Source organism: Furipterus horrens, unplaced genomic scaffold, assembly GCF_987537825.1.
Source record: "Furipterus horrens unplaced genomic scaffold, mFurHor1.1.pri manual_scaffold_17, whole genome shotgun sequence".
NCBI classification, from domain to species: domain Eukaryota; kingdom Metazoa; phylum Chordata; class Mammalia; order Chiroptera; family Furipteridae; genus Furipterus; species Furipterus horrens.
In genome coordinates, this window is record NW_028327187.1 from 55,340,425 (window position 1) to 55,356,442 (window position 16,018).

Here is a 16,018-nt window from a genome sequence, read left to right on the forward strand (position 1 = left end):
AAGATGTCTTGAAACTTAGAATGACTCTTTTGATGATACTGATGGTGAGAGAGATCTAAAATGCAAAATGTTATACTTTTATCTTCCTGTTGCTTGAAAATACTCTTGTGGCTTCCATCTGTTGTGTGAATGCATTTATCTCAACTTACGACCTTGTGTAAAGCTCTATAAACTACGGCCCTTCTATTTAAACTAAACATATTTTGTGAAAATTATTTTTCTTTTTTATGTTATCCAAATAAAAGTACAGGTATGTTCTCATCTCATTTATTATAGATTTTATCTTAAGAAAAAGGTCAAATTAAAAAAAATTCAAAATTCTAATCTACAAAAAATAATGTAAGCAGGTGGAGTGCTAGTTTATCTAATGAGTCTTCTCTCTCCAAAAGGCTGCCTCTGGTTCTAATAAAAATTAATTCTGTTTTAAGAAATTTAATTTACTCACAGAGTTTTCATATGTTGCTATTACATCTTAATAACTATTTATGACATTACTTCTATGGCCCCAGCAAGCCACCTTTTCTAGTCCCTGCCCCTAGATGTTTCATCTGTTTTTCAGGGGAAAGATACCTCCACAAGGCTGCTGGTGAGCAAACCTTAAATATTTTCTATTGTTTTACTAATTAGAATGGGCAATTATTAGGTGTTTCTGGCTCTGAGTTTTCATCCAGCTAAGATCCCCTATGGTTCTCTCACCTGATTTCTTATAGATTACCATCCTTCCAAAATGCCACTGTTCCTCTATCTGGTTTACTTGGTATTTGGTCTTCATTGTGCACCACCTAACAGCTCTGAAGGCAAAGTAACCACCTGCCATTTTCCCCAACAAAATGCCACTGTCTATAAGATGTCATCCATCAATGCTGACTTTGCATTCAACCTGTACCGGAGGTTCACTGTGGAGACCCCAGATCGGAACATTTTCTTTTCCCCTGTGAGCATTTCTGCAGCTTTGGCCATGCTCTCCACTGGGGCCTGTTCCAGGACTCAAACTCAAATTCTGGAAATCTTGGGGTTCAACTTCACAGATACCCCAATGGCAGAGATCCAGCAGGGCTTCCAACACCTGATCTGTTCACTGAATTTTCCAAAGAAGGAGCTGGAACTACAGATGGGAAATGCCCTCTTCATTGGGAAGCACCTGAAACCATCACCAAAGTTCTTGGATGATGTAAAAAACCTCTATGAGACTGAAGTCTTTTCTACCAACTTCTCCAATATTTCTGCAGCCCAGCAGATAATCAACAGTCATGTGGAGAAGCAAACCAAAGGGAAAGTTGTGGGCCTTATCCAAGACCTCAAACCAAACACCATCATGGTCCTGGTGAACTATATTCACTTTAAAGGTAAGGCTCTAAGACATCTATTTCTTGTTCAGTGGTCTGATAATTTGGTAGGGCACTAGGGGAAGCTCATAGTCTCTTCTTACTAGCATCAGTAGGTGTCCTTCATACCATAATAACCATCTCTACTTGACATAGCTGTGTGTAGTTTTGGATCTTCCAGAAGGGATACATAGCTCTGTGAATGAGACCAGGAGTTTCCTAAGGAGAGGGCACTTTCAGTGAGGCAAGTGACAATGGTAAGATCATCCTGCTCACATCTAGCTAGAGAATAACGGTTTCCAAAATATTTTGTGAGTGTGAGTTTGGACACTTGGCAATAGGTAGCCCTCATGTGCTGTGCATTCTTGGGCATGTTCATAAATGCTTCTATCATGTACTATGCACCACTATATACCAAACACCATGCTATGTGTGTAGTTTACACACTTTGTTTTATCTGATACTCACAAGTGCCCAGGTTCACAGAGTTAAGTTTCACAGTTGGTATTCCCATCCAGGTTTGTCTGAATATAAACCTGGTGCTTGTAACAACAAGAATCATGTGACTCTTTTCTGAAGGTGCTGTGCCCAAATGATATCTTCTGGTTCTACAGCACATGTCAGCCACGTTTGGTGAAGGCGGGAAAAATTCTTGGCCACAAACCACACACTTGTAGATGGATAAAACGGCAGAACAGATCTTTTGTCTCATTTCACCCTGTGTGTTGGATGTGCTTATACCTTTTTACGGAAGAGGAAACTGTGGCTCTGAAAGGTTTAGTGTAAGTATAGTGGTTTTGAACACAGACAGAACATATGTTGAACATGGAGCTCAACATTTCTAGGTTTGACTCCTGGCTCTTTCATTGGTTAACTGGGACATCATGAAAGACACTTTATCTTCTTGAACCTCCATTACTCACTTGTAAAACTGGTTGACAGTAGGTACCTACCTCTATGGTGGTCTTAATTAGTAGATGAGATGGCTGATGGAAAAGCTCCCACTGGTACTAATACTGGTTTAAAACAAATTTGTCTTTCTGTATTTCAAGCCCAGTGGGCAAATCCTTTTGATCCATTCAAGACAGAAGAAGGTTCCAGCTTCTTAGTGAACAAGACCACAACAGTGCAAGTGCCCATGATGCACCAGATGGGACAATACTATCACCTGGTGGATACAGAGCTGAACTGCACGGTGCTGCAAATGGACTACAGCAAGAGTGCTCTAGCCCTATTTGTCCTTCCCAAGGAGGGCCAGATGAAGTGGGTGGAAGGGGCCATGTCATCTAAAACACTGAAGAAGTGGAACCGCTTACTTAAGAAAGGGTAAACATCTTAGATGGTGTGAGAATTTGAGGGTGGGCTTCGTGGTACACGTAAGATTGAATTAAGGAGAAATTCAGAGGCAGGAGAATTACCCTGAACTGTTTAATAGCTGTGTGATGACCACTAAAGTATGCTGAAGAAAAACTGTATGAGTCTCTTTGCTGGATACTTTATATACCTCATTTCATCTAAGTACGTGAACAAAATAACAAAAAAGATAGTATAATAGGCATTTTTCAAATGAGGAACTCAGGGATTGAAAAATGAAAGGAACTCTTCAAAGTCAAACAGCAAGTCAATTGATGCCTTTCCCAAGGCCAACTAGTTTGGGATAAGGATGAAATTTTTACATTAAGATGTGGATGCACAGCCATACTGGGCTGGGAGAACAAGATTTAAAAAAATAAAATTATTCAGGTGTTTTTGCTATCCATTGGAATTCATGTAATTGGCTCCCCAGCCTTGGCCAAAACCCTATATATGTTTATTTTTGGTTCTGAGTCTCTACTTCCAGTGCTGCAGTCCAACATTGGCTGAATGAAAGCTCATTCCTTCCAGGATATATTCTATGGTTTTGGTGCCATGTGTTGACATATGTAGCAATGGTTGTCAATATCTAGGGGAGGATCAGAGTCTAATCTAATATTATAGAAACAGAAAGAGTAAGGGAATCATGTGTTTAGTGTTCTGATAGTTATGTGTTTCTTCCCCTTTCCCCACAGGTGGATTGATCTTTTTGTTCCAAAGTTTTCCATTTCTGCCACATATGACCTTGGAGCCATCCTTCTGAAGATGGGCATCCAGGATGCTTTTGCTGACAATGCAGACTTTCTTAAACTCACAGAGGACAGTGGTCTTAAACTTTCCAAAGTAAGTTCGTAGATTAGAGTCCCTGAATGTATGAGCTGAAAAGGCCATTGAGAGTCAGTTAATCAACTCTCTCATTTTATCAATGAAGATTCTGAAGCACAGGGAGTCAGAATGATTCCTCCTAGGGCAGATTCATTCCAGGGTCATTCTTTTTACTCTTAAGCTAGTCACTTTAATAGTTACTTCCATCTCTGACCTTCATGTTCTAAAATAATTGGTAGAAGAACTTAATGATGAGAACTGGCTCTAATGAGATACAGTTTTGGAAGAAATGACAGGGTCAAGAGAAAACTTAATAAGTGACTTATAGAGGAAGAAAGCCATGGAGAAAAACATGGTTCCATGACCGCTAGCTCTAAAATATCGACATATTCATTAGTTACACTTAGCCAACTAGCCTTCATATTTAAGCATTATCAATATAGTATGGTAAAAGGGTAGCTCCCTTTTCTTTTTCATTTCTTGCTTCTAAACCATTACAAAGACTATTTCTGTTTTTTGAGGTGATCAGCAGTGTTTGTTTCCCCCCCCCTCCACAGGCTGCCCACAAGGCTGTGCTGCACATTGGGGAAAAGGGAACCGAAGCTGTAGCTGTCCCTGAAGTCAGATTTCTGGATCAGGTTGAGATAACTCTCCTTCACCCTATCATCCAATTAGATAGATCTTTCTTGTTGCTGATTTTGGAGAAAAATACCAGGAGCATTCTCTTTCTAGGGAAAGTTGTGGATCCAACAAAAGTGTAGTTGAGAGAGAGACTGTAGGCTAATTGCATGTACTTAATACAATGGGAAATAAATAGTATAGCCCGATATGATTATGTGTTCTGGATGTGCTTTCCTTTGGGCAGGGGTAGAAGACTGGACCCTAGTTAAACAGCACTGGCTGTGAAATAGGCCACTCCTGTGACCAAATATTCAGATAGTCAATGAGTGACTTATTACTTAAAGTACAAGAAGGTTCCGTGTCAGTACATTTCTCTTTATCAGAAATATCCCAGTTAGCTCTAAAGAATTTGATTGGATTGGCAAATGCTCTCATTTTCTGCCTTCCAGAGAATAGTAGAAATTTAAATCAGGTTCTTATATCCCTATATTCTAATCATAAAACAAATAAATATAAAACAATACAAATACAGTGAATTACATGTGGACTTCTTTTGCTTTTTAAAAATTATTGCTTATTTGTTTGTTTATTTATTTATTTATTTTTAGAGAGAAGGGAAAGGAGAAAGAGAGGGAGATAAACATCACTTTGTGGTTGCCTCTCATACATGCCCCCAACTGGGGACCTGACATGCAACCCAGTCATGTGCCCTGACTGGAAATCGAACCAGCAACACTTGGCTCACAGGCCGATGCTCAATCCAGGGCTTTACATGTGAACTTCTTAACCCCCCTTCCTTCCATCTCATCAGAATAGTTCTTTGTGTACTTGCCAAAACAACTGCTGATTAATTGTAAAAATGTGCTTCCACTATAGAACTGAGCCATAGACTGAGAGCTACTGCTAGTAATGTGGCTTTTGTGACTTAACAAGCATGTGACAAAGTAACAACAGAGACAGAGATGAACTTTCCTGTACAAACCCACCTCTCCCTCAAAAATATTCCCTTATCACTAATTTATGAGTTTGAAGTGGAGAAAAAGAGTCATTCATTCATATCATATCTCATAGTCTTTTTTTCCATATTATAGTCAGACTCCTTTCCAAATGTTCCACTCCTGTCCCATTTCTCTCAAGTACAAAACTCCTGATTAGTCTGTCTTTTTGTCTACTTTTTACCAAAGTTTGATATCTCCCAATCCCTCGATCCTTCTACAACCTCCCCTTGTCTGTTCATGCCTTCCTACCCCCAATGACCAAACTAGATTTCATCTTAGACAATTTGTGTTTAAGGCCTCAGTATTAGAATTCAGTACAAGTAAACAGGACAGTGCATGTTAATGATGTAGTGTCTAAAATTCTAGCCCTGGGGTAAAATTCTTCAGCAACAGGGAAATAATAACAAATACCTGCGTTTTTTTTTCCAGACAATGTGCTAAAAGATTAAAATAAATATGTCTGTTTAGAAAAGTATATAGCCCACAAGCAGTCTAGTGTTTTCTTATTAGATCGGTTTGCACAGACACTTGCTTATTCTTGGAATAGTTTAAATTTTAATTTTATGGATAAGAAATTGAAAACCCAAGGAAGGAAAGTGACTTGTGGTACAGAAAATTCATTGCTAACACAAAGTTTTGTTTCACTGAAGTTGCATTACAATCCTGGCTCTGTTATTTACACGTTTTTGTGATCTAGGACAAGGTACTAAAGCCTGCACATCTTATTATCTTTGATTGTAAAATGGGAACACATAATAACGATGTCATCGAGATTTTGTAAACATTCCATGCTACAAAATATGTAATGTGCTTATCACAGAGCCAGACATCTGATAAAAAGCCTTGTAAATATTAGTTGTTATTCCTTTTGGTCAACATCAGACAGTGGACTGGTGTCAGAACAAAGGTTGTAGTGTGGGTGTCCTGGTTTGTAAATGTATGTTCTCTAGCTCAGGTCCTATCTCCAGAGGACAGAGTAAATGCCATATAGGTCTCTTAGTAAACCTCCCCAAATGAGTTGGATCACAGGTTGTTCTGGGAGGAATATCAGTATCTCCAGGGGGAATCGGGGATTACCAAGACACCGTCTTTCAAGTAATTCATGTATACCATTGTAGACAAAACCCCATTCAAATAATTCATTCCTGCCGCTAGATCATGAAGGACTACTGCTATTAACTTTATAAATCTCAGCTCATTTTAGCAAACTAGGAATTAAAAAAATCTTCCTGAACCTCGTAAGGGTGATCCATAAAATAACTACAGAAGAAATGTCACTTGTGAACATTTTAAGCCGAATTGCTACTAAACTTGGATCAAGACAAAAAATTCTCTATATTATTACTTCTTTTATTTTTTTTCTTTTAGTTTTTGGTTTTTCAATTACAGTTGTCCCATTTTTCCCTTATTGCTCCCCTCACCCAGCACATCCCTTTTCCCACAATCATATCCCTCCCCGTTGTCCATGTCCATGAGTCATTTATACACGTTCCTTGACTAGACCCTTCCCTTACTTATCCCCTTTCTCTCCCTCCCTTTTCCCCCCTACTGACTACTATTCTACTCTTTGTCCTATTTAGTTTGTTTGTTTGTGTTGCTCTTTAGTTTCCTGTATTAGGTGATATCATATGGTATTTTTCTTTCTTTGCCTGGCTTATTTCATTAAGCATAATTCTCTCTACTTCCATCCATGTTGACACAAATGGCAGGAGTTCCTTCTTTCTCTCTGCTACATAGTATTCCATTGTGTAAATGTACCACAGTTTTTGGATCCACTCATCTACAGATGGGCACTTAGGCTGTTTCCAGCACTTAGCTATTATAAACAGGGCTGCTATGAACATAGGGGTGCATAAGTCTTTTTGAATTAAGGTTTTACAATTTTTCGGGTATAATCCTAGCAGTGGAATCACTGGTTCAAAAGGCAGTTCCATTTTTAGTTTTTTTGAGGTAATTCCATACTGTTTTCCATAGTGGCTGCACAAGTCTGCAATCCCACCAACAGTGCAGTAGGGTTCCCATTTCTCCACATCCTTGCCAGCATTTGTTGTTTGTTGATTTGTTGATGATGGCCATTCTGACAGGTGTGAGGTGGTATCTCATTGTGGTTTTTATTTGAATCACTCTGATAGCTAATGACGTTGAGCATTTTTTCATGTGCCTATGGACCTTCTGTATGTCCTCTTCGGAGAAGTGTTTGTTCAGGTCCTTTGCCCATTTTTTAATTGGGTTGTTTGTTTTCTTGATATTGAGTCATATAAGCTCTTTATATATTTTGGAGATCAGTCCCCTGTCTGTGATATCATTGGGAAATATGTTTTCCCATATGGTTGGTTTCCTTTTCATCTTGCTGATGTTTTCTTTTGATGAGCAGAAACTTTTTAGTTTGATGTAGTCCCATTTGTTTATTCTTTCTTTTATTTCTCTTGCCTTAGGAGATATATCTGTGAAGATATTGTTACGTGAAATATCTGAAATTTTCCTGCCGATTTTTTCTTCTAGGACTTTTATCGTATCACGGCTTACATTTAAGTCTTTAATCCATCTTGAGTTTATTATCGTGTGTGGTGTAAGTTGGTGGTCTAGTTTCATATTTTTGCACGTCCCTCTCCAGTTCTCCCAACACCATTTGTTAAAGAGGCTCTTCTCACTCCATTTTATGTTCCTTCCTCCTTTATCAAATATTAGTTGACCATAGAGGCCTGGGTTTATTTCTGGACTCTCTATTCTGTTCCACTGATCTATATGTCTGTTCTTATGCCAGTACTAGACTGTTTTTATCACAGTGACTTTGTAGTATTGTTTGATGTCTGGTATCGTGATTCCTCCTGCTGTGTTCTTCTGTTTCAAGACTACTTTGGCTATTTGGGGTCTTTTTGGGTTCCATATCAGTTTTTGGAGTATTTGTTCTAGGTCAGTGAAATATGTCATTGGAATTTTAATAGGGATTGCATTGAATCTGTAAATTGCTTTGGGTAGTATGGCCATTTTGATGATGTTGATTCTTCCCACCCAATAACATGGTATTTGCTTCCATTTTTTTGTATCTTCCTTAATTTCTTTCTTCATTGTTGCGTAATTTTCTGTGTACAGGTCTCTTATCTCTTTGGTTAAGTTTATTCCTAGGTATTTTATTTTTCTTGTTGCTATAGTAAATGGTATTTTCTTTTTTGTCTTTGTCTCCGATATTTTATTGTTGGTGTACAGAAATGCCTTAGATTTCTGTATATTTATTTTGTACCCTGCTATTTTGCCAAATTCACTTATTATATGGAGTAGTCTTTTAGTGCAGTTTATAGGGTTTTCTAGGTATACTATCATGTCATCTGCAAATAGTGATAGTTTTACTTCTTCTTTCCCAATTTGGATGCTTTTTATTTCTTTTTCTTATCTGATTGCTGTGGCTAGGACTTCCAACACTATGTTGAATAGAAGTGGAGAAAGTGGACAGCCTTGTCTTGTCCCTGATTTCAGGGGGAATGCTTTCAGTTTTTGTCCATTGAATGTGATGTTGGCTTCAGGCTTCTCATATATAGCCTTAATGATGTTAAGGTATGCTCCCTCTATTCCCATTTTGCTGAGTGCTTTCATCATAAATGGGTGTTGTACTTTATCAAATGCTTTCTCTGCATCTATAGATATGATCATGTGATTTTTGTCTTTCATTTTGTTTAGGTGATGTATTATATTTATTGATTTGCGAATATTAAACCATCCTTGCATCCCTGGAATGAATTCCACTTGATCGTGGTGTATGATCTTTTTGATGTATTGCTGGATCCTGTTTGCCAAAATTTTATTGAGGAATTTAACTTTTATGCTGATCAGTGATATTGGCCTGTAGTTTTCTTTCTTTGTTGTGTCTTGACCTGGTTTTTGAATTAGGGTAATACTGGCTTCATAGAAAGAGTTTGGTATTTTCCCCCTTCTTGGATTTTTTGCACTAGTTTGAGGGGGGTAGGAGTTAGTTCTTCTCTATATGTTTTGTAAAATTCGCCTGTGAAGCCATCCGGTCCAGGGCTTTTGTGTGCAGGGAGATTTTGGATTAGTGTTTCAATTTCCTTCTATGTTATTGGTCTGTTGAGACTTTCTACTTCTTCTTGATTCAGTTTTGGAAGGTTATATGTTTCTAGAAATTTGTCCATTTCTTCTAGGTTGTCAGATTTCTTTTCATACAGTTGTTTGTAGTAATTTCTTACGATTGTTTATATTTCTGATGAGTCAGTCGTGATTTCTCCTCTTTCATTTCTGATTTTGTTTATTTGGGTCTTCTCTCTTTTTTCTTGATGAGCCTGGCTAAAGGCTTGTCAATTTTATTTATTTTTTGAAAGAACCAGCTCCTAGTTTTGTTGATCTTTTGAATTGTTTGTTTGATCTCTATGTCATTTAATTCTGCTCTGATCTTGATTTTCTTCCTTCTTCTTCCCCTAGGCTTTGTTTGTTGTTGTTGTTCTAGTTCTTGTAGTTTTAGGATTAGATTTTTTCTTTGAGCTTCTCCTGTCCTTTTCAGATATGGCTGTATTGCTATGAACTTCCCTCTTAGGACTGCTTTTGTTGTGTCCCATAGGTTTTGGGCTTTTGTGTCTTCATTGTCATTAGTTTCTAGAAATTTCTTGATTTCCTCTTTGATGTCATTGTTAACCCATTCGTTATTTAAGAGTGTGTTATTCATTCTCCATAAGTTTGGGTGTCTTTGATTTTTTTCTCTGAGGTTGATTTTTAGTTTCAAGGCATTGTGGTCTGAAAAGATGCTTGATATGATTTCAATTTTCTTGAATTTGTTGAGGCTTGTTTTGTGTCCTGTTATGTGGTCTATCTTTGAAAATGTCCATGTTCATTTCAAAAAATGTGTATTTTGCTTCTTTGGGGTGAAAAGTTCTATATATATCAGTTAAGTCCATGTGTTTTAATGTGTTATTCAGTGCCTGTATATCCTTGGTGTTTCTTTGCTTAGATGATCTGTCTTTTTTTGATAATGGAGTGCTGAAGTCCATGAGTGTGTTGTTGTTAATATCCTCCTTGTGGTCTTCTAATATTTGCTTTATATATTTGGGTGCTCCTATGTTGGGTTCATATATGTTTATCAGTGTTATAAATTCTTGATTGATTGTTCCTTTAAGTATTATGAAATGTCCTTCTTTGTCTCTTTTTATTGCCCTTGCTTTGAAATCCGTTTTCTCTGATACCAGGACTGCTACCCCAGCTTTTTTTTTCAGGTCCATTTGCTTGAAATATTTTTTTATATTCCTTTATTTTCAGTGTATGTAAATCTTTTGTTTTGAGGTGTGTTTCTTGTAAACAGCAAATATGTGGGACCTGTTTTCTTATCCATTCCGTTACCCTATGTCTTTTAATTGGAGCATTTAATCCATTTACATTTAAGGTTATTATTGACATGTATTTATTCATTTCCTTTTGTACCTCTGTTCCTCTACTCTTTTTTTGTTTTTTCTCTTCCTTTTTCTTTAAATATTCATTTTAGCATCTCTTGCAATGCTGGTTTGGTGGAGATGTATTCTTTTAGTCTTCCTTTGTCTGAGAAACTCCTTATTTCACCTTCTATTTTGAATGAGAGCCTTGCTGGGTAGAGTATTCTTGGTTGTAGGCCTTTGTTTTCCATTGCTTGAAATATTTTTGACTATTCCTTTCTGGCTTGTAATGTTTCTGTTGAGAAATCGGTCGATAGCCTTATTGGAGCTCCCTTGTAAGTTATTTGCTCTTTTTCTCTTGCTGCTTTTAGGATTCTCTCTTTGTCTTGGAATGTTGCCATTTTAACTATGATGTGCCTTGGAGTGGGTTTTTGGGGGTTCCTCTTCATTGGAACTCTCTGTGCTTCCTGGACTTGCATAACTTTTTCTCTCATCAGGTTGGGAAGTTTTTTTGTCACTATTTCTCCTATCAGTTTATCTATTCCTTGTTTTTCTGATTCCGCTTTAATTCTGATTATCCTTATATTGTTCTTCCTTATGCTATCCTGTAACTTCCTTACCTCTTCTTCATACTTTTTTAATCTTTTTTCATTTTGCTGTATCATCTGAGAATTTTTTCCTACATTATCTTCTAACTCACTAATCCAATCCTCTCCTTCGTTTAGTCTGCTTTTGACTGATTCTACTGTGTTTTTCAGTTCAGAGATTGCATTCTTCATTTCTTCCTGGTTCTTGTTGATAGTTTCTATGTCTTCTTTTATGCTGGTGTAGTTCTCTGCAAGTTTCCTGTAATTTTCTTGGAGCTGTTGGTAACTTCTTTGGAGGCTGTCATAGTTGTTTTTAAGGTTGTCAAGTATATTGAGTTTCTTCACCATCATTGTTTTGAATTTCATGTCTGACATTTTGGCTGTGTCTATTCCATCTATCTCTCTTTCTGGGGATTCCTCTTTTCGTTTCATTGAGAGATTTTTTCTGTGTCTTACCATTTTAGATTTTTCTTGTTTGTTTTTGTTGTTTGGATTTGTCTGCTTTGCCTTCCCATCTTTGTGGCATGAGATTCTTTATGGAAGATCTGGGGTTTTCAGTAGTGCAGTCTCTTTTATCTCCTGAGCCTGATGTTCTTGGGGTACCTTTTATGTCGTTTTTTTTATGCTGTCTGGTTATATTTCAGATGCTTTTTGTTAGGATCTTCCTTCTGGCCAGTTGATTGAGAGTCACTCTATCCACTTTATCTTGAATTCTTTTGTGGAGATTTCAGTTCAGCCTTTGTGTGTTGTCTTGTTTTTCTGTATCCACAGCTGGTCTAATGAGGTGGGTCAGAGGTTCCTGTTTCTTGCAGTAGTGGACCCCTGCACGGCGCGTTCCTTAGGTGCCTGTTGGAGCTAGCCATGTGTCCTTGCAGGCACGTCTGTGAGCCGGTAAGGCGGCCTGAGAGCTTGCCTCAGGCCTGCCGCGCAGCACTCCGGGAGTTTCTCAAGGTGGCCGAGGAGCTAGCCTCAGGCCTGCTGCAATGTGTTCCGGGAGTTGTTCTCTCACTGGCCAGTGCTGGGCCCCAGACACTTGTGCCCAGTGGAAATGAGCAATTGGTGCCTTTTGATGTCCGTGAGGTGTTTTTGTGCTTGCACGCCCCTGCTAGCCCAAGGTGGCCAGGGAGCTAGCCTCAGGCCTGCCGGGCAGTGCTCTGAGAGTTGGTCTCTCACCTCTTAGGGTGGGGCCCTGAACACTTGTGCTCAGTAGAAGTGAATGTCTGTGAGTCACTGCTGCCTGCTGTCCCAGGGCCACAGCCGCCCACCGTTCCCGCACCCGCCTGAGCGGGCACGAGCAGAGCCTGAGCAAATGCTTTGTGCTGCAGCCTGGCACTCGGGCCTGGCGTGCACTGGAGCTGGCTAGGGACGACTGCGCAGTCTTCTGCATTTCCAGGAGTCCCTCCTTGTGCCCATTGGTGCACTGATCTTATGTCTGTTGGGGTGTGTCCAAGGGGCACCTGGACTCTCGCTCTGCACACCTGGGCCAGTGAATGAAGGCACTTCCCTATGCATGCCCACGACCCAAGGGGAGGGTTGGGGAGTGGGCAAGTGCACTTCTGCGCCTGCGCTCCTCAAGAATGTCCTGTCACCCCCAAACTTTCCCCCTCTCCGCAGTTCACAAGAGAAAAATTCAAAGGAAAAATTACGATTTCACTTGCTCAGCAGCACGCTGTCTCCCATCTTCCAGCGCCAATGCCACCTGGTCGAGTCCCGTCTCTGCCAGTGGTCAGAGATCCGCTTTCCTCCTGACTTCCCTCTGGGGAAGCCTGTGGTTGCCCAAAAGCCTTTGTGTCCTTTCAGTCGCAGCTCAGCCAGCCACCCCAGTCAGGAATCCCGTTTTGTTTCTTTTTCTTCCACTATCCTCACTAAACAGGTGGTTCCCAGATGGTTTTTCTCTAATCCAGCAGTGCCAAGGCTCGACTCTTCCCAGTGTCTAGCTGTTCACTGGGATGTTCTGTCTGCAATTATTCCAAACTACAGACGGGTCTCGGCAGCCTGAGAGTGCAGCCTCCCCTCACTCCTCTGCCATCTTCCCATCCTACATATTATTACTTCTATTTAACATTATTCTGGAGGTTTTGGTCAATGCAGAAAAATAAGGAAAATGCATAAATATTATAAAGAATGGAGTGGAAAGGGAGAAACAAATTTGTCTACACAGAAGAAAACAATAAAAGAAAATCTATAGATAAACTTTTAGAAAAAATGGAAGAACTTATTGGGGAATAGTACAAGAGAGTAATATTATCAGTTGAATAGAATTCACCAACTTTATTTATCTTTTTCCATTGTGATAAAATTACAGCCATTTAGCGTCCATGCTATGCTACATTTCCTAGCCTCCCTTGCAGTTCAGCGTAGCCATAAAACTAAGTTCTCATCAATAGAATATGAGTGTAAGTGATGTATGATATTTACTGACAAATATATTGCAATAGGTGGGTACCTACTTCACTCTTTTTCCATTTCCTTTGAACTGGATTGTGGATTTACTTACGATCCAGTTTGATGACCTAGAAAATGGAGAGCTCCTTGGGAACCTGGTGAACTATATGTGCTTCTTTTCAAAATAATATTTTAAATGGCATTTTTAAGATTACAAAATCCATCAATAAGATGGAAATATAATTATAAAAATAATACATTTTAAATTACTAATGTACTAGTATGTGTGTATCCACAATAACATTAATTAATAAGACCTTATAATAGGCATAATAAATAGATGGCTTCCAAAGTAATAGGAGGTATAAATGATATTTCAAGATCTCTGTAACAATGATAATGTGCTCTGAAATTATGTGCACTGTGTATGTGACCAAATCACAGATACAGCTGCCACTAATGTGATTAGTGACCCACATTAATAAATGAACAAAATGCTAAGTTTTGTTTGGTGGCTGGTAAAATTAAAGACAAATTTTTTCATAAAGAAATGTATAGATCCTCTGAATTTCATCCTTAGATTTTTTGAAGTTTCTCCATAGACCTTCTCCATGGACTCCAGGATAAAAACGTCTGCCTTGTCAGAAAACAGGCTAGAAAAGATCTTGATTTCTAAATATTTACATGGAGAAGAACTGCTCGCTTATCTAAAATGCTTATGTCAGATTATTAGGTGAGCAGAAATAAATTGTTATCTTCTGTAGGAATCGTATTTATTGCTGAGTATATATATTAAGCAGTCTGGCTGTATTACTCTGATCAAGAGCCATAGGAAAACATCACAAACTAATTGGTTTAAACAAGATAAATTTACTTTCTCACAGTTCTGCAGACTAGAAGTCTATGATCAAGGTGCTAGTAAATTGTATTTCTGGTGAGATCTCTCTTCCTTATTGTAGACTTCATGCTATGTTCTCGCATAACCTTTCCTCCAATTTGTGTGAGTGTGGAGGGGGAGGGAACACATACATTCATTTCGCAATGCTACCCTTATTCCAAGTAATAGAGAAATTGGTAGCACTAGCAGGGGTGTTGCAGACTGTATTCTCTAGGAAGCAGACTCTGACGCAGGGTTTATTGTATAGTAAGTTTAGTGTCATTGGGGTTGATACTTTGAAATATCTGGGTCTTCATATACTCACCTCAATAAGTTATTAGATATAAGCCAGAAACCTCTCTGCAACAGAGGCTGTCCCTTAACGGGCCAAAAGCAAGAGATTGTATTGACAAGACCCCTAAGTTCTAGAACGAGTCTTTTCTTGAAGAGGAATCTGTATGGTGCACCTCCATGCCCAACACAAGCCACTCCTTATGCTGCTGAAATCTACTTCTTCATGTAAGTCTAGAGAGCATATCCTCCAGGGTACTCCACTATCCATTCCAGATTCTACTTCCTCTCAATTTGTCTCTGTAGCTCATCTGTTTACATGACTAAGACCCTCATCTCTGATAAGTCTTGAGCCACAGGTTACCATGGTCTTCTCTGGCCAAGGTCACTGCACATGTCCATTTCTCATAGAAGTTAAGCAAAGGAATACCAAGAGGCACCCATGTCAATCAGTTGGGTGCCAAGCATGTTTAGTTTGCCCTCATTGTGTAAAGCCATCTCTTCCTCCTTTTTTTATTTTTAATTTTATTTTTTGGTTTTTCAATTACAGTTGTCCCATTTTCCCCCATTGCTCCCCCCCACCCAGCCCATCCCTTCCCCCGAAATCATATTCCTCCCCGTTGCCCATGTCCATGAGTCATTTTTACATGTTCCTTGACTAAACACTTCCCTTACTTATCCCCTTCTCTCTATCCCCCCTGCCCCCTATTGACTGCTATTCTGCTCCTTGTCCTATTTAATTCGTTTATGTTGTCCTTTAGTTTCTTGTATTAGGTGATATCATTATTCCTCCTTTTGATGATCAGTCAATCACCCCTGTCTAGATGGTATAATAGAAAGTCTTTATTCATTTTTTAATGTTTGATTGCTGACATCTTTTCAGTCTTACTTCAACCTCTTCCCCTTGTGCCTCTTTCCCTTATCTAGGCAAGCTGATAAGAAAGTCAAGGTATTCCATCTTTTGGTGCTGATGATGGAACCAAATTTTGGGTGGTGATTCATTCTATGTCTGTACGATGGCCACAGGAGATGGTGATTTCCCTTATTTCCTACAATTCCCTGAACAAAAGAAGCCTTAAATATCCAGGCAGCACCCACAGTTATAGTTCAATGGGATTCTTGCTGAGTTTCATGGCAGAAGAGTTTCAACTTTGGGGATCATGACCTGAAGCCCGGCAGGGTCCAGACTTGTCAAGACAGAAAATTCTGTCTCTGGACTGCCTTTGAACATTATACTACAACATCAGTTTTTCCTTGTATCTCCACTCTGCTAGTCTGCCCTGAATTTTGGAGTTGCCAGCTTCCACAATCATGCAACCTAACTCCCTAAAATAAATAAATCATATATATATATATATATATATATATATATATATATATATATATA

The 16,018-nt window shown here is 38.9% G+C and overlaps 1 protein-coding gene across 1 annotated transcript; it reads left to right on the forward strand.

Annotated features, from left to right (window-relative positions):
• The first annotated feature begins 716 nt into the window (after positions 1-716).
• Positions 717-4,498, forward strand: SERPINA7 (serpin family A member 7). The gene is made up of 4 exons (XM_090264758.1): positions 717-1,346; positions 2,378-2,651; positions 3,374-3,521; positions 4,061-4,498. Exons 1-4 carry the CDS (start codon positions 728-730, stop codon positions 4,262-4,264), a joined length of 1,245 nt encoding a protein of 414 aa, XP_090120884.1. The 5' UTR covers positions 717-727; the 3' UTR covers positions 4,265-4,498.
• The last annotated feature ends 11,520 nt before the right edge of the window (positions 4,499-16,018 follow it).

Coding starts and splice junctions, on each gene's coding strand:
- SERPINA7 (XM_090264758.1), top strand. CDS start 728: ATGCCACTGTTCCTCTATCTGGTTTACTTGGTATTTGGTCTTCATTGT. Junction 1,347..2,377: donor GAACTATATTCACTTTAAAG/GTAAGGCTCTAA, acceptor CTGTATTTCAAG/CCCAGTGGGCAAATCCTTTT. Junction 2,652..3,373: donor AACCGCTTACTTAAGAAAGG/GTAAACATCTTA, acceptor CTTTCCCCACAG/GTGGATTGATCTTTTTGTTC.